This window comes from Argentina anserina, chromosome 4, assembly GCF_933775445.1.
Source record: "Argentina anserina chromosome 4, drPotAnse1.1, whole genome shotgun sequence".
Lineage (NCBI taxonomy): Eukaryota > Viridiplantae > Streptophyta > Magnoliopsida > Rosales > Rosaceae > Argentina > Argentina anserina.
This window is the reverse complement of record NC_065875.1, coordinates 7,072,346-7,095,397: the sequence shown is the minus strand read 5'-3', so window position 1 is coordinate 7,095,397 and position 23,052 is coordinate 7,072,346. Positions and strand designations below refer to the sequence as shown.

Below are 23,052 nucleotides of genomic sequence, written 5' to 3'. Positions count from 1 at the left end.
GGGCCCAATATTTTTGATTAGTTTTGACATTCTGCCCATGTCTACACTTATGTTATATAAATTAAAACAAATAACTCAAATGTATCACACAACAATTTAGTTTATAAATAACTAACTACTTAATTTGAAAGAACAAATAAAGACAAAAATTTAAATAAAGACCAAATGATGACAAGTTGTCACATGTCATAAAATATTTTACTTTTTTTATCCCTTTGACCCATAGTGTTTGCTACCATCAATGAAGAGGTTATCTGCTACTGTCGATTATAAAAATTAACTGCTACTATCGACTATAAAAATTAACTGCTACTGTCGGATTAAAAATCAGCTGCTACTGTCGACTTGGAAGGTACATGCTACTGTCAACTATAAATCTAACTGCTACTGTCGACTTGGAAGGTATCTGCTACTGTCAACTATAAATCTAGTTGCTACTGTCGACTGAGAAACTAACTAGTACTGTGGTTTTTGGTAAGTAAATTTCAAAATTTTAAAATTTCTCAAAATATATGCAATATGGTACTTAAATAAAATCATATGACATAACTACATAAAGAACAACTTTATATATTAGCTCATCTTCAAATTGCTGGTAGTTTAACTGGATAACTTAAATTTGTCGAAAAAAAAACTAAAAAATGATGAGAGAGAAATTTGTTAGATCTAGGAGTGACATTTGGTAATTTTCACGAAAATAAGAGTATTTTGGATATTTTTACATAATTAATTAATCAGTTTTGTTTTACTTATTTTTTTAGTTTGAACTTATGTCCTAATTTATATAAAAATTATAAAAAATGAGTTTTTAATTAATTTAAATTTGATCTAGTACCAATAAGTAATTTTCTCTATAGATGATAAGAGTGCGATTGATGCTATTTTCAATATGTACTTGTTGCTAATTAATTTAAAATATTTCGATTTTGAATCAAAAAAGAGCGAGTTCATTTCGTGCTTGTGTGTGCGTTAATTTTCTTCCAATAATTTGGATCGAGTCATAAACTCACTGTTTAAATCGTACTGAGTCGTGTAATTTGATTATGTTGATGTTAGATGCCCCGTTAAAATTTGAGTTGGGATCCACACACCCCCACTTTCCCCTCAGCTACTCTTTTTCCGTAGAAGAAGAAATTCCCATCGGAGTCTAACCCGAGTCATCCTCCTCTCTCTCTCTCTCTCTCTCTCTCTCTCTCTCTCTCTGCAACTCCATCTCGGTCTCTGGATCAGATCTGAAATTCTGATCCACCATGTCTTGCTTAGCCCTCTCTCTCCAACCCGCCAATGGATCCGACATCCTCCTCCAAACCCGAGAATGGTTCCCTCCCGCTTGCGCCCTCGTCGCCGTCTCCTCCTTCCGCGAAACCCGCCTCGCCTTCGCCGCCTCCAAACACCACCACCAGACCACCTCCTCCTCCGCCGACTCCATCGCCTCCCTCGGCGACGACCCCCTCGCCGCCTCCTCCGGCCAGCTCATCGTCGGCGTCGAGAGCCGCTTCCGCGTCGTCTACCGCCTCGTCAACTCGATCTACGTCCTCGGCATCACCACCGCCGACCACGACAACTCCATCAACGTCTTCGAGTGCATCCACATCGTCAACCAGGCCGTCAGCGTCGTCGTCACCGCCTGCCGCGGCGTCGACGTCACCCCCGAGAAGCTCGCCCGCAAGTACGCCGAGGTCTACATGGCCCTCGACATCGTCCTCCGCGGCGTCAGCAACATCCGCCTCGCCGCCATGCTCTCCGCCATGCACGGCGACGGCATTGCCAAGATGGTCCACTCCGCCGTCGACACCGAGAACAAGATCCGCGGCGCCGAGAGCTGGAGAGGCCTCGAGGTCCTCGCCGTCGACCACGACGTCGCCATTGCCGCCTTCAACAGCACAGCCTTCGAATTGCCGCCGGAGACAATCGCCGCCGGGGACGAGGTGGCGGCGAGCCTGGCGCCGGCTGTGCAGGGCGACGAGAGGGATCAGAAGGAGGTGGAGGAAGAGATTGAAGCCGAGAAGGATCCATTCGCAGCTAGCGAGAAGATTAATCAGCCTCCAGAATTGGTGGATGGTTTCAAGAAGAACAAGGATCCTTCGGCCGCCGACTTACAGCTGGCTCTGGCTACCCTTGACATGACTCAATTGCCCCCTGCAGAGGCCACGCAGTCCACTCACATTGCCGTCGAAGGGTTTGAAGGCAAGTATGGTGGCATTGAGTTTCTAGATGAGAAGCAGGCTTCTTTGAATGAGGCTTTCGAAGGGTTCTCTGATGCTTGGGGTGGTGGTCTGGATGCTTCTGAGTTTGTTGGGACGAAGAAGGAGAAGAAATCAGAAGGGCTTGGTGGCCTGGAATTGTTGCAGACCGGACCGGATCCTCCTAAGGCTGCTGCGGCAGGTACTCCTCTCGAGGAGCTTGTGGGGAAAACTGAAATGAAGGGTCCTGAGATGAACATTGTGGAAGAGATCAGCGTGGAGTTTAGGGAGTCATTACTTGCTAGAGTAGCGTTGAAGGGTGTTGTTTATTTGAAAACTCTGCCGACCAAAACTAGTGGGGATAAGGAAACCGAGTTTTCCTTTAAGGTTGAGGGAACCAGCGCAGTTAAGAGGTTTATTATGCAGAATTCTCGGATTAGTAATCTAGGCAATGGCATGTTTCATGTGAGGACCGCTGCTTCTGATGAGCCTCTACCCATATTGAAGTATAGTCTGCAACCTAGGTTGACCCCATTGCCTTTGAGAGTTCGTCTTGTGCAACGTCACACGGGGAGCTTGCTGTCAGTGATGATACAATATGTGTCGAACCCTGAGTTGCCAGCACCTTTGACTGATGTGACATTTGTTGTGCAACTACCCCTTGATCCTACATTGTTGAAGGTCTCACCGAAAGCTGTATTAAATCGGTCTGAAAAAGAACTGAAATGGCATGTGCCTGAAATTCCATTGAATGGACCATCTGGTCGGTTGAGGGTAAGGATGCCTGTAGATTCTAATGAAGAAGATGGTGGTGAGGAGATTGAAGTTGTTGCCTATGTGAAGTTTTCTTGGCAAGGAAACAGATCATTATCTGGAGTTTCTCTGCGGCCAGCTTCTGAGGGTGTGGCAGACTTTTATGAGGTTAATCACAGGTATGAGAGTGGGGTATATATGTGCAATTGACCCATGATGAAATCACTTTTACATTGTAACTTGTAGAGAATTTGTATCTGTTTTTTTCCCTCTGTTTTGATAGATTGTCGATTGGTTGTGATTGTAGCTTTTTTTTTTTTACATTGAGCTTGTAGCCTAGGTTTTCCTCCGTGAGAAAGCTGTGTCTTCTGTATCTGCTATTCATTTTCATGAATGGATATATGAATATCTCTAATTTTCTTCTTTGCGCTTTATTTTGTTATTATTATTTCATGGACTTGTAGGTGATCCAAGAAACCATGAATGAGTTAATTTCATATATAACTGTGGCTTGGGCAATAATTATCAAGAAATCTACATGAGCCTTGTACTGTAATATATCTGTATATAACTAGGTGAGCATAAGGATTCAATCTTCTAAATCTTAACTTATTGGCATGGCTGACGCCTGACAGCATAGATGGCTCATAAGTTAGGGATATGAAGTTCCTTACAAGTAAAGTTTTACTTATCAAGTTATAGATTTTTTACATTGAATGTTACCATGTTTCTGTACAATTGCATATATAAACTACCTGATTTTTGCAAGTACAAGCTTCATTTATTATATTGTAATTTAAGTAAAATGCAGAAGCACAGTGACAAAGTAATGTATTTCCCCTCTTTCACAGTGAAACAAAGGTACATATGGACTCATTTGTTTATTCTTTGCTTAATAGATTAAAATTTTGACAACAAAACATTTGAAAGGCTTTTATGACATGTATGCATTGTATTTTCGTTCAAAGTTAGTACAACTTTCAGCATCTGAAATTCAGAGTTTGACTTTTTGGTGTTGTAACTGGAAAGTGTTTGCTCTTTAGAAATGGAAAATAGGCATTTTTAAACTATAGCTTCCTGTATGCCTTCCTTTCTTGGTACAAAGGAATCTAGGAACTCAGTGGTCTATATTATGCTTAAACTTTCAGCATCTGAAATTCAGAGTTTGACATTTTTGGTGTAGTAATTTGAAAGTGTTTGCTCTTTAGAAATGTAAAATAGGCATTTTAAAACTATAGCTTCCTGTATGTATGCCTTTTCCTTGGTGAAACAAAGGAATCTAGGAACTCAGTGGTGTGTATTATGCGTAAAATAAGTTTAAGCTTTTGTCTGTCTAACTATGCCAAAGGCTTTTATCAGTTGATGCACTTGCATGAATTGTATTTTCATTCAACCTCATTTCAGCTTGTCAGCATCTGAGATTCAGAGAGACTTTATAGTATATAACTTGAAAATATTTTCTTTCTAGCAATGAAATACACATTTTTGAATTAAAGCTTTCTAACAGATGAATCAGCTCTGAAATGGATGTTAGATGTGCACCATTGAGGCTACCATATATCCAATCTTCTGTTGCATCATATATGCTGCAATAAATTATTATGCGAGCGAAATTTATTTGGGTTGTGCTGTCTGTATGTTTTACTGCAAACAGGTAGAAGCTTATTCGATGTTTGATTTTACATTGTATAGATGTAGTATTCGAGGTCTTTGAGAGTTGGGTTATGTTAAGTCTTTAGTCAGGTTCAACTTTAAAATAAGATCATCATTCAATTTCTTGGAAAGTTAGTCATATGTTAGAAATGTGCCTGACTACCTGGTGATAGTGGTGCTGTTTCTCTTAGAGAGGCTTTACTATCTTTTGTCTGCAAAAAGCGTACTGTAAGACAAGCAGGCAACCAATTGGACTTGGCATACATCAATGAAAATTTTGATTAGCAAAGTAAAAGGGAATTAGATAGTTATTGCCTCTTCGTCAATATTTTCCCTATAGACGGAGCGTTCTGTTTTATTTATTTATTTAAGGGAAAAGGCAGGGGAAAGAAGTCTGTGCTTACCAGAAGAAGCTTCACTTCTCATCATTTTAGGTTACAGGTTACTTCACTTTTGGAATGATCCGATAGAATGTTTCTAAGAGTGATTATTGTTCCTTGGGATGTCAGGGCTGAGAAAGGATTAAAGATGCCAGAGATTTCTTTCTTTTGATAACTAACAGGTTCATTGGTACATTCGGTCTGCTTGTAACTCATTATTCAAGTTATCTCTTGTGTTATATTTCTTTGAAGACATAATGTATCATTTTTCTGGCTTTGCTGTTATGTTCTATTTAATAATGAATACATATTGTCTGCTGGCAATTGGAATGTTAGTTGGTGAACCTCTTGCATCTTGAGTGTTGTGCAGCTTTATTTGTAGCCAATAGGGTGTCTCGAGTGTTTGCTGGAATTAGTGGAAATCAGTCTAGGACAGAATTTAGTTTGCAGTTAACATCTTATGAGGGTTCGCAAATCTGGTTGTTTTTTCTTCTTTTGAAATAGGTTGTAACTGCAGTTTGAAAAAGAAAGTGTTTTTTTTTTCTTTTTTCTTGACGGGGCATTTTGTAATCTGAAAATGACCACTTTGTATGTTCACTCTTTTTTCTTATGCCAAAATAGGGTACTTTTTATGTTCTAATTTGCAGTTCTTTTTTAACTCATTCTATGTTACCACTGATGCTGTTTCTCCTGGAGAGGCTTTAATATCTTTTTTTCTGCAAAAAAAAAAAACATACTTATAAGGAGTTTAAGACAAGCAGGTAACCAATTGGATCCAAGTTTTCACTTAGCATTAGAAGAAAACTTGATTGTCATAGTAAAATGAAATCTGATAGTTATTGCCTCTACCTCAATATTTTCTCTACGGACGGAGCGTTCTGCTCTGTTTACTTTAAGGCCAAAGACAGCAAAGAGTAGGTTCATTAGTAAATATTGGTCTTCTTGTAACTTATTGTTTACGTTATTTCGTATGTTGTATTTCTATAGAGACATTATGTATCCTTTTTTTTTTTGGCTTTGTTGTTAAGTTCTATCTAGAGTGATTTCATATTGTCTGCTTGCAATTGGAATGTTATTTGGTGAACCTCTTTCATCTTGAGTGTGGTTATATTTGTAGCCAATATGGTAGCTCAAGTGTTTGCTGGAATAAGTGGGAATCAGGCTAGCACATAATTTAGTTAGCAGAAATTATGAGGGTTGAGAAGTCTTATTCTTTTGAAAAAAGGTTGTAACTGCAGTCTAAAAAAAGAAAATGTTTTTTTTTTGCTTGACAGGGGATTGTGTAATCTCTGAATGACCGCTTTGTCTATTGTACATGCTGTGCTATTCATGTTACAAGTGAATGTTTTATCCATTCTTTTTTCTTAGGCCAAACTAGGGTACTCTAAATGTTCTATTTTGTAGTGCTCCTTTTGTAACTCATTACACATATCAAGATTAGCATGCTAGCAGCTTGAGTCAAGTCCCACACTCCCAGTCTGCTTTTCCAGTTTTCCTTGATAAGGCATGTAGGGATACATGGTTGCTGCAGTTGTGTATAGTGTCTCAAATGCTGATAGAATTCTTGTTTTTGAATCCAGCAAATTTGGTGACAATTTTGGTTGTTAAATAGATTTAATTTCTTTAAAGGATGGAAATCCATATGGTTTCATAAATCAAGTGGAATATTGATATCCTGCAAACTTAATTTCCACTTTGAGATCTTTAGACTTCAGCTTTGTAGTATCATGTTTTGAATATTGTCTGTCTAGCCAGGAAATGTTTAACTTTTAGCGATTTGAAGTTTTTAGTTCGTCAAACTGTTGCTTTTGCTGACGATTCTCCATCTTAACATATGAATTAGCTCCGATATGATGTTGGATGAGGACCAATTTTTCTCCAACATCGTTTCTCTTGCATTGAATTCCAGATAAGCCGTTTTGGTTTGTGTCTGGACTGGGATTATTTGCATGGATCTCGTTTTAATATATATGTATCTACAAATAATAAGAAAGTAAATGATTTGACAGGGGATATCTAAATTTTAACAGAATCAAAATGTAGGACTTTAGGAAACCAGGTTTTATACATTCTCTTGGCAATTTTTAGATCTTCTGCGCAACTGGTGTAAGTTCATTTCATCAGCAATTTTAATGAATCTGTGCTACATCGGGAAGTCTAACTTTTCATTAAAATTGGATAGAGTCCTGTAATGATCTGTTCATAGATAGAGTCCTTATTAATAGTTGGGAGTAATAATTCACATGTTAGAAATGACTTTTGGTTACAGTGTTACTGTTATCTTTTGGGCTCTGGAGCCTCTAAAGTGAAGCAAAAAAAATTGCTTTCACTGGGAACAGGATTTTGGACTATAGTTTTCTTTTCTTGGTCAATGACTGTAGTTTGTTTTGATATGCAAATCTTAGATTAAATGAAGTTGGAAATCTGATGGGTGGTACTGTAGTTGCATCTGATATGCAAATCTTAGACCAGAAGAAATTGTGAATCCGATGGGTATAAAGGATGATTTTTTTTCACCTGCATAGAAAAGAGAAAGTTGTTTACACCCAGAGTTCCCAGGTGAAGCTGAGTCACCGGTCCTCTTTTATGCTAGAGGTTCTTGCGGAATGAATTTATATATTTGGTCATGAACAAGAAATGATTATATGTATTTCAGATGGTTTTCTTATATTTTGAGGATGAGAAACTATTAGGTTGGGAGAATGATCATTCGTTTTCTCTTTGTTATTGATACTGATCAGTCAAGCACTTTCATACATTGTATTATTAATCTGTTTTGAACTAGACTTGATCTGCTATGTACACTGTTTCGGGCTTTATTTCGATTAAAGCTCTGCAATTTCAGTTTCCATCACATTGCAAACTTCTATCTATTATATCTGTTGGCCATATTACAATAGCAATATATATAACATATTATATCTGTTATAATACCCTCCTTTCCTATTAAATGTATGCTGCAAAGCAGCTTGAACATTTGTTGATTTGTTGGAACATTAAGTAGATTTATCGGAACATCAATTATAAGATGTTGCTTGTTAGGTACTTTGCTGTTTGCAATTACCCAACTGGGAGGGTATGAGCTAGCTACCTATTGTGGCATTGTGTGTTTATAAGATGTTGCATTGTAGATTGATCATGATAAAGAGATGGTGATGTGAATGCAGCATTCAATGTTCTTCAAATCAAAGCTGGGAATGGCTGTTGTTATGGGGCAACACTTATTACTGATACTTTTCTGTACTGCAGAGTTTAGTTTGGTGCCATTTTTTGTTGTTAGAAGTTGCTTTCAGTATTTCACATGATATTTGTTCTACATTCTGAAAATGAAAACCATCATTCTTTACCTACTTGATACTTTCTTCAACTAATCACAGCCCTCAGCTTGAAAAGATGACTGGAACTAGCTAGGTGGAAACTCTATTCCTAGCTCTCATAAAATGAGATTTTTCATGGTAGAGGGGTGACATTTATCCTACTTCGCTTTCCCTCTCTACAACAGCTACTTATGCAAAACACCATGGACCAACAGACAGATACATTAGCTATATTAATCGTGATGATATTTTCCTCTTTATTAGACTCAACTGGGTAGTTGCCATTGTATATAGATGTGGTTATAATCAGATGTATTATCAAGCTGGAAGTCCCATCTTTCTCTCCTTTGAGAACTCTTCAAAACTGAGCCTCTAATTTTCAGTGATATTGTCAGGCATCCAAAGATTGCCTAAACTTGTTCATTTAGGCATTATTTAGGGAAAGAGGGACATGTCTTGTAAACTACATTAGAGAATGACAAAACGTACATCATCTTTTTCTAGATACTACTACACAAGAGGCAACAAGTAATTTCGGCTGTTAGCAATTATGCGATACTAAACAGACTGAACCCTACAAATAAATTTACTGAACTCATGTCCTGAACTCCTGATACCGTTGTAATGATCTACAAACAAGTAGCAAACAACCAAGTTACATAGGCTGCAATCCTTGCCATACCAATCATAGCTCAAGTCCAAAGTAATAGCATCCTTCTGGGGTAAAAAATCGCTGCCAACGAGAGCCTAGCTAGAGTCAATCTATGTCTGCTCCTACAGAAAAGACCAATGATAGTGGCTAGCTGTTACAACCTTAGAGCCTGATAGGCTGGGCATGGCATGAGCCTTGGGCCGTGCCTCGGGCCGTGACTCAGTGAGGCTCACACATGTAAGGAAATGCATGCAAGAAGCAAGGCAGATCAGTAGCGGAGTATTAGCCTCACTAGCAGGAGCCTAGCAAACACGGAGTCAGGTGCCAAGCAATGCAAATGATGCGGAGTTATTAGCCTCGACAGATGCAGGCATATTAGCCTCGCTAGCATGCAAGGCAGATGCGGAGACAAGTGCAAGGGCTAGGCTGGAGATTAGTCTCGCTAGCAGATGCAGGCAGATTAGCGTCGCTAGCAGACCTGTAGGCTGGATATTAGCCTCACTAGTAAGGAAGTGGGCAGATCTAACACGGCAGGGGGATTAGCCTCGCCAGCAGACCTCGGCAAGCACTAGGCAGGTAGTTGGCTAGATCTTAGCCTCGCTAGCACAGAGCAGGCAGACTTATATGCTAGAGATTAGCCTCGCTAGCACTGATCATAGGCGTGGATGCAAAACAGCAGCACGCATGGGAGGGTACGGTGGCAGATAAGCACATGCAGCAAGAAAGCATGCGCGTGCAACGTTCATACAAATCGACGGTAGTGGTTGCGATACTTGGCGTGCAGGGGCATGCATGACTCATACACGACAGTTACTAAGCAGTTCACAAGTAGTGGGCAGTTAGCAAGCATGTAATGGGAGGTTATCAAGCATGCAAGGAAGTTACCAAGTAGTGGGAAGTTATCCAAAACAGTTACCAAAGCAGTGTGCAGTTATCCAAGTTAGTGGGTGGTTACTCATGCAAGGTGGTTACCCATGCTTGAAGATAGGACCAGTAGTTACTCATGCAAGGTAGTGAGGTTAGTGGACTATGTCATGGAAGTTATTAGGCTTGCTTTGCAAGCATGCAGGCTGCCACATCACCCTAGAGCGGTTGGGGGTGTCAACCGCCATGCACAATTGCAGTGCAACATAACCTAGGCCAATGGGGTTGTCATTGGTAAGACGAGAGGTGTCATCACAATCAATCGAGAGTGTGATAACACAAGCGAGAGAACAATTGTAAGGGTGAGGGAAACATAATAGAGAGCTAGGTAGATAGGGTATGTCGAAATTGTGATGGCTGTAAGCTTCATTGTACCCTTAGGTTGAGTGATTAGTGTAGGCGCACTAAGTGAGTGGCTAGGCATATTGGGTTTGTTTAGATCAAGGCTGAAAACACTCTTTGTACTCGTTGTAATCTTCTTGATCCTTTAAATGAGTTAAAGGTTGGGAGCGGACTCCCGTAAACACTTGTGTTGTGTGTGTGTGTGTGGCTTGTATGCTCATCGTCGCTTATTAGATAGTTTCTGTTATGCAATAGACAATTGAGTGAGAGAAGTGGGTAGGCTGGCTAGGTAGTGTGGGTTGCTTAGCGCCATCACATAGGGAAAATGTTTTGGTATCGACTGTGCCCGTGTGACACTAGCCATGATGTTCTTATCCGACGACCTGCTCTTGGTTTCCTCTGTAGATAAAACAACATTGACTTCATTGGAAAGAAATTTAAAATGTCTGACAAAGAAGTTCATGAGAAACGTCCTTACATTTTAAGGAAAATACTTGTATCCATACCAGTATGGATGCACATGTCCATACCCTCTCTTATTTTTATATTTTTAGTAGTGTGATTCCATAATATTAACTGTTCAAAAGTTTAATCGATCAAATCATCTCTGTAAAATATGAATTGAAACAAAAATCGTTTGCTAAGTCGATTATATCAAACAAATAAATGGTAATTGTGAAAGTTAGTAGTCTCATAATCAACCATCTGTTTATTTGATACATTTGGTTAAGCAAATGATATTTATTTACATTGATTTTTTTATAAAAGTGATATTTATTGATTAACAAAACTTTTGAACGGTTAAAATTTTGCATTCACACTACCAGATGTATAGAAATAAGAAGAGTTTAGACGCACACGTCCATAGTACTTGTAGTTATACCGGTATGGACGTGTGCGTCCAAACTCCTCTTATTTCTATACATCTGATAGTGTTAATACAAAATTTTAATCGTTCAAAAGTTTTATTAATCAATAAATATCACTTTTGTAAAAAAATCAATCTAAACAAATATCGTTTGTTTAGCCAATTGTATCAAACAAACAGACAGCTGGTTATGAGACTACTAACTTTCACACGTACCGTTTATTTGTTTGATGTAATCGACTTAACAAACGATTTTTATTTCAATTCATATTTTACAGAGATGATCTGATTCATTAAATTTTTGAATGGTTAACATTATGAAATTACACTATTAAAAGTATTAAAATAAGAGAGGGTGTGGACGAGTGCGTTCATACCTGTATGTACACAAATATTTTCGTACAAATAATATCCAAAACCAGCTAATTATAGTCAACCCAATGAATATGATCAATCAATCAACTGTATATAAACTAATAAGCAGCAAATTAAATAAGAACAAAATTACAGATTGAAGAACAAGCCTTTTACTTTCGCTAAGTCCACTATATCCTTTGACAAACTGCTAGTGCTCTAGTTCTTTTCGATTAAATTTTCATGCTTTCATTGGTTCCCAAGAAATTTTAGAAGATTGTATATGAGAGTTGAGACATAAACAAGTAGCAGCAGCCATTATTCAGTCCCAAACATAAATAATTAGATGGTTGCTTACAATTTCCTCCACCGATAGATATTTAGAACAATTGGACAAGTGTGCTTATAATTAGATAAGCTAATGAACACTTGGGGAAAAAATTGAAAAGGAAAGAAATAGAATAGAAGCATTTGTACATAATTGGGTACATAAATGAAGATGAACCCGACAAGCCAAAGAATTAAGCTAAAGACTGGGAATTTGGACAACTTCTAGCTCTTGAACGCAATTTTATCTAATAGACACATCACCGTCACGTATTCTATTCGGACAAATCTAAATCAAGGTAATGAGCTATCTTCATCACTAGTAACAATAGATCTTATTCTTTCTTTTGTTAGGGCATGGAATGATCGAGGCATCACATACAGGAAAACATAATGTTCGAGAATGCTCGCATTTTACAGTAAGATTTTAGTAAGAGTACATCAACTATAGCCTATAGGCCACTATGAATACGAAGTTTCAAACATAACCATTGGTACATCAGATTAGGGCTCGTCAACAGGCCGGGTTCGACCCGGCCCGGCCCGTGAGTGCCGGGCCTTAATAAATTTCAATAAGTGGCGGGCCGGGTATTTTCAAAAATACGAACATCCAAGCCCGCCCACCTAAGGCGGGTTTTTGCGGGCCGGGTTGGGCCGGGCCTTGCAGGTTTTTACGGGCCGGGCCTTACGGGCTTGTATTAGAAAAATAATATAATACTCTAATTTAAGGGTTTGAAACAATAAAAGAATTGTTAGAAAACATTCTAAAACAAAAGTCACAAATAAATTCTAGTTTCGAATATTGTCGATCGACAGATGTGATCGATACATATATTTAGGGACCGTGTAAAAATTTCATCCAATTCGGACCTTGTTTAACCGTCGGAATTTTCGGTCAACAAAAAAAATGCGTTTTCACATAATAAAATCTCATTTACCGGGGCTTTGCCAAATAGATTTCTTCAGTTCGACCGCTCACGATAGGTCACAAAAATTAGGTGATTTCAAATATGTAAACAAATTTCCACATTCGCATCTTGGTAATTGGTCCTCCTTTAGGGCATATTAGTGTTGTTTTTGGTTTACTGGAAATTCCGACGGTTAAACAAAGTCCGAATTGCATGAAATTTTAAAATGATCATTAAATATATATATTGATCACATCGGATGGTGTCGATCGATTCCGAGAAGTTTCCTTCATATAGTCGCTTCATAATGTGATAGTTTTATTATAAACCTAATATAAGGTTATAATACATTAGTGGACACTTCGGCAATCGACAACTCAAATTCAAAATATGGTCGATCGACACCAGTAGATGTGATCGGTATATATATTTAGGGAACCCGTAAAAATTTCGTCCGTTTTGGATATAGTTTGACCGTTCGTACCAACGGTCAACTAAAAAAGAGGTGTTTTGACATATTTAAACCTCATTGACCGGGACTTTGCCAAATAGATTTATTCAGTTCGACCGCGCACGATAGGTAACAAAAATTAGGTGATTTCAAATATGTAAACAAATTTCCACATTCGCATCTTGGTAATTAGTCCCCCCTTAGGGCATATTAGTGTTGTTTTTGGTTTACCGGAAATTCCGACGGTTAAACGAGGTCCGAATTGCATGAAATTTTAAAATGATCATTAAATATATATATTGATCACATCGGATGGTGTCGATCGATTCCGAGAAGTTTCCTTCTTATAGTCGCTTCATAATGTGATAGTTTTATTATAAACCTAATACAAGGTTATAATACATTAGTGGACACTTCGGCGATCGACAACTCAAATTCAAAATATGGTCGATCGACACCAGTAGATGTGATCGGTATATATATTTAGGGAACATGTAAAAATTTCATCCGTTTTGGACATGGTTTGACCGTTCGTACCAACGGTCAACTAAAAAAGAGGCGTTTTGACATATTTAAACCTCATTGACCGGGGCTTTGCCAAATAGAATTATTCAGTTCGACCGCGCATGATAGGTAACAAAAATTAGGTGATTTCATATATGCAAACGGCTTTCAGCATTCACATATTTGTAATAGGTCCTCGCTTAGGGCATAATAGTGGTGTTTTCGATTTACCAAAAATTCCAACGGTCAAACGAAGACCGAATTGGATGAAATTTTTACAGGGTCACTAAATATATATACCAATCACATCGGATGGTGTCGATCGATCCCGACAAGTTTCTTTCATATAGTCGCTTCATAATGCGTTAGTTTTAATATAAACCTAATATAAAGGGTATGATATATTAGTTGACGCTTCGGCGATCAATAGCTCTAGTTCGAAATATGGTCGATCGACACCAGTAGATGTGATCGGTATATATATTTAGGGAACCCGTAAAAATTTCGTCCGTTTTGGATATTGTTTGACCGTCCGTACCTACGATTAACAAAGAAAAAGGCGTTTTGACATATTAAAATCCTCTTTGACCGGGGCTTTGCCAAATTGGTTTCCTTGGTGCGACCACACACAATCGGTGACAAAAATTAGGTGATTTCAGATATGCAAACGACTTTTGGTGTTCGCATTTTGGTAATGGGTCTTCCCTTATGACATATTAGTGTTGTTTTCGGTTTACCGGAAATTTCGATGGTCAAACGAGTTCCGAATTAGATGAAATTTTTACAGGGTCACTAAATATATATACCGATCATATCTACTGGTGTCGATCGATCCCAAGAAGTTTCCTTAATATAGTTGCTTCATAATGGAATAGTTTTATTCTAAACCTAATAAAATATGTATGTATAATATTTTATTATTTGGCGGGCTTTTACGGGCCAGGCCTTGCGGGCTTTTGGTGGGCCGGGCCTCACGGGCCTTGCGGGCTTTTGACGGGCCGGGCCGGGTTTCACACCTTTAATTTAAGCCCGGCCATCTACCCACGGAAGCGGGCTTTCTCGCGGGCCGGGTAAAAGCCCGTCGGGCTTGCGGGCCTCCGCGGGCTTTTCGGGTCCGCGGGCTAAATGATGAGGCCTACATCAGATTTCAATATCAAGCCGACAACCATACATGACGTCATTCACACCGTTAGTTTATTAAAAGATGTCATGATTGAAAGGGTAATTTGGTCTCATTAGTTTTCTGCCTGTTTACTCAGAGAGTCTCAAGAGCTTCTCCTGCTGTGAGAACCTAGATCTCTCTCCAGCTGCTCAATCAACTTGACGCACCAGTTGGTATGTCGCACAAGCAGGAGCAGTAGAGAGCGAGAGAAAGGGAAGGAGTCGTAGCCGCCTGTAGGGTCGGTGGCAGTGTTGGACGACATATCGTCGGTGGCAAAGATGGTGGCGGCGACGTGGTTGGGCGAGGTGAGGAGGGGTGAGTCGGTGCAAAGGATGAAGAGGATTGCGACAACTGTAGAGCTTATTTTCTGGAACTTCTCTATAGAGCTAAATCATCCAAATTCCCAAACTGATTGAGATAGAATCATTGACATCCAAATCGATTGCGACCACTACGGCCACTTCAGCAAGTTCAGCTCCAGATCGAAAACAGAAAGGATTTTTAAATATACCGATTATAGTAGGGCTGTAAACGGTTCCAAAACAATCAAAAATATGTGGAATCGTAAACCGAACCGTGTTATTTAAACGGTTCGGTTTTTGTATTTTTCATAATAGGAACCGTTTGGTTCGGTTCCTAACGGTTCCATTACGGTTCCGGTCCCGAAACGGTTCCAAACGGTTCCAAAAAAAACCTGTAGCTGAAACTCTGTATAAACAATGAAACATCAATGTTTCTTGATGATATTGGCAATATGCAATTGTGGAAGTCTGTAACAAAGTAAATCAACTAATACAACTAATACTGCTACTATCTAGAGTAATTTGCTTCATGATTACAAATTTACAATCATTCAATCAACATTCAAGTTTTCTTCATAAAGTACCAAACTCATCAAATAGTCAAGTCTCAGTGGTAAACTAAGGAGACTCACCAGATTACAAAATAACAAACCACAGTACCAAATTCATCAAAGAGTCAAGAAAGCATAGCAAATTACAATGTTAATCATCTATAACATCTTCAGTTCATACCTTCCCAAATGCTTATGATTCTCCGCATTTAATTTTTTTTTTGCCTTTTCTTCCTAATGTTGGTAGGTGTAGAGGTTGAAACTGAAGCCTCCGAACTTTTGGTAGTTCTCACACTTGGTGCGGATGTAGATGCACAAGCAGCACTAGTTGGAGTAGTTGCCTTGTTAAAAGCCTATTTTATATGTTCTACACCAAGAAAAAACACATTAATGAGAAGAATGAAGAATGTAAATACTAAATACATATCAACTTCAAGACATTAAATAAATAAAGTTGTTCTTTAAATTGTTAAGAATACAAATCAGAATAATACCAGCTTCAAGGGCTTGATATGTCTCCATTTCCCCTGGTTCTGGAACGTATTTCAGCCCCATAATTGCATCAGACTTCAGCCAATTTTGAAGGCAAATAAGATTTTCAACAGTCTTAGGTAGTAGAGAGGCTCGATACGGATCTATCACCATTTTTCCGGTACTGAAACTTGACTCACTTGCAACTGTAGACACTTGTACTGCAAGTACATCTCTTGCAAGTGATTGCAAGTTTGGATATTTATCTCCATTCACCTTCCACCAGTTTAAAATCCCCCAATCCTCCTCTTCACTGGGTATTTTAATAGGTTTTACCTCCCCCCTCTCCCCACCTTCAACCCCTCAACTTATCACACAAAAGTAAGCAAATGATTGCAAAACAAAACGAGTTCAAAATACATAAACTTCAAGGTGTAGATTAGCTTCCATAGTTTCTTTTAGTGTAATAATCCTCAAGAAGGTTAAACATCAAAACAACTATGAATTACTAATTAGTTAAGAGAAGATTAAATTAAGTTACCACAAACATGATAAAATCTCAGTAGTTATTTGATAACCCATCTATCCAAACAAGACCCAACTCAACCAAACAAACACTTCAAACTTAAATTGAATGCAAAACATAAAATGGGTTTACCTGAGTAAAGCTAAGAAGAGCTTGGTGAAAGTCACCACTGGCCTGAAACTCCCTCCCTCTCTCCAACAAGTCCAGGGCATCAGATAGTCCCAACAATTCCCAACGTTGTTTATGTTATATCATAATTAACATCATTTCATCTTGCAATCACATCAAATTTCAACCTAAGGGAACATTTGGTGGGCTCAGTTTCAACAAGTAAATCAAACAAAAGTAGCAATCTTGCGAATCAAACAGCTCCAGCATCATAGTAAAGAGACTAGAAATAGGTATTCACTCGTGGATTACCTTCAAAATGAGCAGAGAATGTTTGTTTGTGGAAGGTTAAATCTTGTCCAAAGGGTGGAGGTGGATGAGGGAGGTGGGGGCGGATGAGGGAGGTGGAGAACTCAGAGTCAATCTGGCGGTGCGTACTGAGCGGTCCTTTGGCCGGTGCAACTGGGCGGCAGAGGACTGAGAGTTTGGGTCTTCGTGGCTATGGGCAGACTGCAATCTCTGTAGAGGGCTGATAGTTTGGATTTTGGAATGAGATTGAGACTTCGAGAGTGAGAGAGACATATACTCAGATAGAGAGTTAGAGAGTAGAGACTGCGGGGGGAGACTGCGGGAGTGCAGGCTTGAGGCTGCGACTACTCGATTAGGGTAACTGGGTAAGTGAAGAGTGAAGGGAAAGTGGGTCTGATTAAGATCTAACGGTTATTATTTGTTATACTTAGAATCCAACGGTTCCTATGCATTTGAGAATTTAGAACCGAACCGAACTGTTTTCAAACGATACGGTTCTACTATTATACCTTCATTTTTTCCCTACAAACCGAACTGAACTAGGATTTATTGGTTAAATTCCAAGGAACCGAAACCGATTAACATCCCTAGATTATAGTGGAAGCACAGAGGGAATGAGCAGGTAGAAGGTGCACCGAATGCCGATTGATGCAAATCTCATGGTATGTCTACAATGGGCTTTTGACAATGGCAACAATGCAATGATAGCCAATTGGCCATGGGTTTTGAACTATCGATTGAGATTGACAAAAGATGAATAGTACACTAATACCCAATTGGCGTCATTGAGCACAACATCAATTCTGAATTTTTATGAAGAATGACATTGAGACTGGGTCTTGTGGAGAAGAGGTTAGAGGTCTGTGCAAGAACCCGAGGTCTGAGAGAGAGAGAGCATCAAATTACTAAATTACCCTATGTCAATTGATTGATAACATTAGAGTTGACGGCATGTATCTATTGTGAATTGAGTTTCCAAGTCTATGTACTAAAGTATATAATTTGTAACTTGATGTATTGTAATTAATAGTTGACCTAATTTCATGTACTCTTTGTAAAATTTTCCCTTAGTGTTGAATATATAGCTAGTCAACACTATATATTTCGAATCACTAGTGAGCTCATACGATCAACATCAAATTTATCAAACACAAAAGGTGGACCCCAGAATGATCAATTGGCCGGCTTCACCTCTCACAAAGTCCACTAGAGCCCTTAAACAGATCCCCCAGATTCTAATTAATTGCCAGGAAAATGGTCGACATAATTGCATGGGGGGGAGTTGAGACATGAACAGGTAGCAATCCTTCTAATTAGTCCCGCCTAACAAGTAACAAAAAAAAATAATTAAGAACATTCTGAAGCTTGTTTGCATTATTGGCATGGAGATGATGAAGACGAACCCACGTACCATGGAGGAAGAATTTAGACTGCAAAATCGTTGGTTGAACTTAATTTTTAAGTCGGGGGCTGTCACTATCCCACTTCATATTATTAGTAGAGTTGAAATAATTTTTGGACTAGCTGGTTTATGCTCATTAGACTTTTCTTTAGAAATGTGCTAATTAGACATTTTTTTCAGGATAAGTTAACTAATGATCCTATATATGGAGTTTAATTAGCACGATGGAGAACAGAATTGAGAAGTTTAACGAGCCTGTAACAACAATTCATATCATTGAACAACAATGGATATATAATCAATTTCAACTTGGAATAAATTTACTAATGGTACGTTCTTCGATTTCCTGCAAAGTAGAGAATTGCATAAAAAAATAAGTACGATATATGCTATAATCCGAACTATTATTCCTATGTTTCACGGAAATGTTGTTTATAAAGCATATATTGAAGTCTCTTTAAAATTCTTCTTTTATACTCTATTTGTTTTCATCTTTATTTATATATATCATCAAACGATAAGACTAATAATACATAATACATTGATACATAATGATATTAACTGATGGACAACAACCAAGTTTCGTCTATGTGACATTGTGACCTATTTGATAATTATGTAGCACATGCTTTTCCCTTAACCTGATCATTTTTCTCATTAGCTTTCGATCACAAGCTTTACGACAGTGATATATAGATGAAGAACAAGCTCGCATAATCAGCCATACGGAACAATTCTAATTCAGCACTGAAAATTCTTCTACGTACGTACGTACTGAAATGCACTTGTATCAGTACATTGTATGCCATCACCAATAAGTGATCCATGTGCTAATCTGTTTCCAACATTTTTTCTAATAACCCAAAAGACTAGCTACTTCAGTTATTCTGGTGCAAGGCTCGTCGGTGCTCTAAATCCATTCTATTCAATATGCAACCAAAACCGTAAACTACCCATAATTATATCGATTAATTTTCTACGCATACATATATTCCAATGTGAATGATTCAGTTCCTAGCTATCAGGGTTGTAATATCAATTATTATGATCAATCGATCTATCAAGGGCGGAGCCAAAATTTTATAGTGGGTTGGACTAGAAAAAAAATTACGATTATTTATGAAATATATATAAAAATTTAGGATGAACTAATATTTAAAATTTACATTTTTACACTAAAATTTAACTAGAAAGATAAAAAATTTAGTAATTTGAGGCGTGTGTAGCTAAGTCCTTGTGATCTATATTGATTATATTATATAATCGATCGATCGTGCACTGCTAGATCATCAAACCAAGATGGTGATCATATAATTGGTACGTGTATCGGGTTTCATTTGTTTGTAGCTTCTTTCATTAACATGGTCATTATACATGATGATCAGCATTATGAATCTGTTGACAACATAATTCTCCGGCAATGATTAATATAGCTTAAAACCGATAAACAAGCCAAAGTACTAACCCTAGCTTAGTTTCTTCGCGTGCTAATGCATAATCATTTTTGCATTGATTGGAAGCATTAAGTCTATGCAAGGAAACGTAAGGTTAAGGCTTCACCAATTAATTTAGACAGAAGTTAGCTGGTAATTGATAGGAGCACTTTGTGCGACGTTGTTAACATGTTTTTACCTCAATTTGTATTTTTTTAGTCCTTATTGTTGTACTATTGAGTCATTGAGTCGTAGTAAGAGTCTTGAGCGGTATTAGATGCATTTTTTGTGCTTACATGAGTTAAAAACGCATAATTGGTCTAGAGTCCTAGTTTGATTAGGAATCCTTATTAGGTTTTGAAACTAATTATCTCTTACTTATGATTTTTTTTCTTATTTTCAGATTGGATTGAAGAGATAATTAAAGAAAAAGAGATGGAGCTAAGTCATGCAACAATTAAATAGAAGATGATCATTAAATACATAAAACATGGCATGATTTAGGGAATAAAACATGGCATGATTAAATAAATTAAAGCATGACATGATTTAGGGAATAAAACTTGACATGATTTAAGAGATTAAAACATGACATTATAATATGAGGAAAGATGCAACTACCCTCCTTCTTTCCTCTATATACATGGATTCATCTCTCAAATAAGACCACTTCTCCTTTGCATTCAAGAGCCAAACCTCTACCAAAATACTACCTCAAACATCATTCACCAAAACAGCAGGTCATTCTCCCCCATATACAAATTTCATCTCCACCGAAATCACCATTGAAGACACACTTCCAAGGTTCCGATAACGTGTGATTCTCGGAACTCATCTCCACGGGTTTGTTCGTTTTTGATTTTTTACGATACTTTGTCTATGAAGATTGTAGCATGATGTTTGTGTGAGATTATTGTTTTGTATTAAGAATCGAAATTTTCAAATTATTTTATTGGATTTTTGGATCATTGCCGAATTGATGATTTCCTATAATTATTGAGTTTGTATTTCTATTGTTGTGTTCTAATCATCTTTCCAATACTTTTAAATAATTTTCAAATATGTGCATATGAATTTAGTACTTGGATGTAGTCCCTAAAATTGTGTTTGAGTGCTAGATTCATCACCCATATTGACACCAATCGAATCATGCCCTAAGTAGGTTCGGTTTGTGTTGATTAAAAGTGGTAAAAATTTTGGAAATTTTCATGTGTAACTATGGTGGGTGACGTCACACATGAAACATGTCTCCAATAAAAATTTGGTGCTTAAATGTAATCTTGTTTGATTTCTACTCTAAGTGTTATTGAGTTCGATTGCAAGCAAATTTAGATTACATCTTAAGTCAATCTAAATGTTAATTGAAATCTTGCATGATTAGATGATCCCCTAAGGCTCTAATTGTATTGGTGTCTAAAAAGTATGTAATTGGTCAAGTTAGAATGCATGATAGGTTCGAACTTGTAATTATGTGGTGTAATGGTAAATTTGGTTCAAGTTTGTTAAAGAGAAGACTATCATGTAAATAGTAATTTAGGTTTTAGTAGTTAATAATCAATCTCAAACCACCCATTTTTTGTTAACACTAAAAGTTTACAGTTCCCTTCAAATCCCCGGAAAGAACGATCCATGTTTCTTCTATACTAACGATGATGTTTTACATGGTTTATTATAGACGTTTTAATTAATGATCTATCAGTAATACTGTCCGAACGATCGATCAGAAGCCCTAGCTACTCTTGCGTTGTATATCGTTAATTGTTTGCTGCCGGGGAATAACCTTATCCAAGCGCTTATCGACATTCGAGGGAGAATTTTTTTGTTATAGTTGAATCACTTAATTAGCTTTTTCTTCAATGGGACAATCTATCATAAAGCCATCGAAATTAGGGATGGATTGGTGAGTATATATACCAACCTCATTTTTCCAATACCATGTACCAACAAACATATAATTGGTATGAAAAATTCACTATTTAAACCAACCAATAACGTTGGTATACCAACTAATTGGTACAGTTGGTAATGGGCTTCTATCAATATGTTTATGACCCAAAAATTTAAGGGTTCAATCCAAATAAGTAATAGCAAATAACAACACAAATACAAAGTTTTATACAACTTCAACCAAATTACTAAGTACAAAGTCATAAATTAAACATGCCAAAGTCCAAAAATTATAAATTTAACAAAAATCTACGGTTGAGATTTATTTTTCACTAAATCTACGGCTGAAATATTTATGGATATATATAGTTTTTAAGAATATATATATTATTTTGCATGAGTTGTTGTAATTGTAATGATAGCCTAGTGGTAGTTGGCTTCAACTTGCATGGAAGAAGACCAAATTCGACTCACCATGGATGCATATATTACGTTTTTTTTCTTCATAAAACTTATATTTCGGTTGGTACGGCATATCATGGTACATGAAAAATTTGTACCACCTACTAACCATCTTTTGAAGTATGGTACGATATACTGTATCGTGTATCAAATACCAATTTGGTGGTATACCAATATATTTAATACGGTTGATATATGAATTGGTTGGAATAAAATTATATAATATTGCCACCCCTAATCGAAACTGAGAATTCTTTACTACTGAATCTTCAAACTAGCTATATATTAAGATTTTACTGTTGCAAGTGTTTTTTATCGATGAGAGTGGTGTTGGTTTCCCAATCCGTTGGAACAATTGGCACAATTTGCCTGAGAATTATCATCTCCTTTGATCCATTTGACCGGTGATTCTATACAAGATGTTAGCTAACTCTTGGTCTTGCTAGCTACTTGGTAAATGATTACCTAGTTAGCTATATACAGTTAGGGTTCTATATTATACTTCTGCATTTGATGATCATACTTTTACACTTGAGAATTATGATAAGCTATATATACACCAGTTGAGCTCAATCTGATCGGCTTGAGAGCATCAATTCTATCGCTGGCCGGCTTTCTTTGCTGGCCAGATACAGAAAATCTCCCACCATGAGAGGACGGCCGACGACAAGTCATATGAAGTTGAACGAAGAAAAATGAAACATACTCATTAATTTGAAGGCCTTCATGGCCGGAATGCCAAAAAAAGAAAGAAAGATGTGACATGCTATACGACGTACACATTCTAGAATGAGGAGCTGATACAGCAACTAGTATTTGGTTA

General features: G+C 37.6%; 1 protein-coding gene across 1 annotated transcript; it reads left to right on the top strand.

The window, feature by feature from the left end:
- Positions 1-1,103: 1,103 nt before the first annotated feature.
- On the top strand, positions 1,104-3,254 carry LOC126792809 (uncharacterized). The gene has a single exon (XM_050519290.1). The coding sequence runs from the start codon at positions 1,251-1,253 to the stop codon at positions 3,144-3,146; it is 1,896 nt and encodes a 631-aa protein (XP_050375247.1). The 5' UTR covers positions 1,104-1,250; the 3' UTR covers positions 3,147-3,254.
- The last annotated feature ends 19,798 nt before the right edge of the window (positions 3,255-23,052 follow it).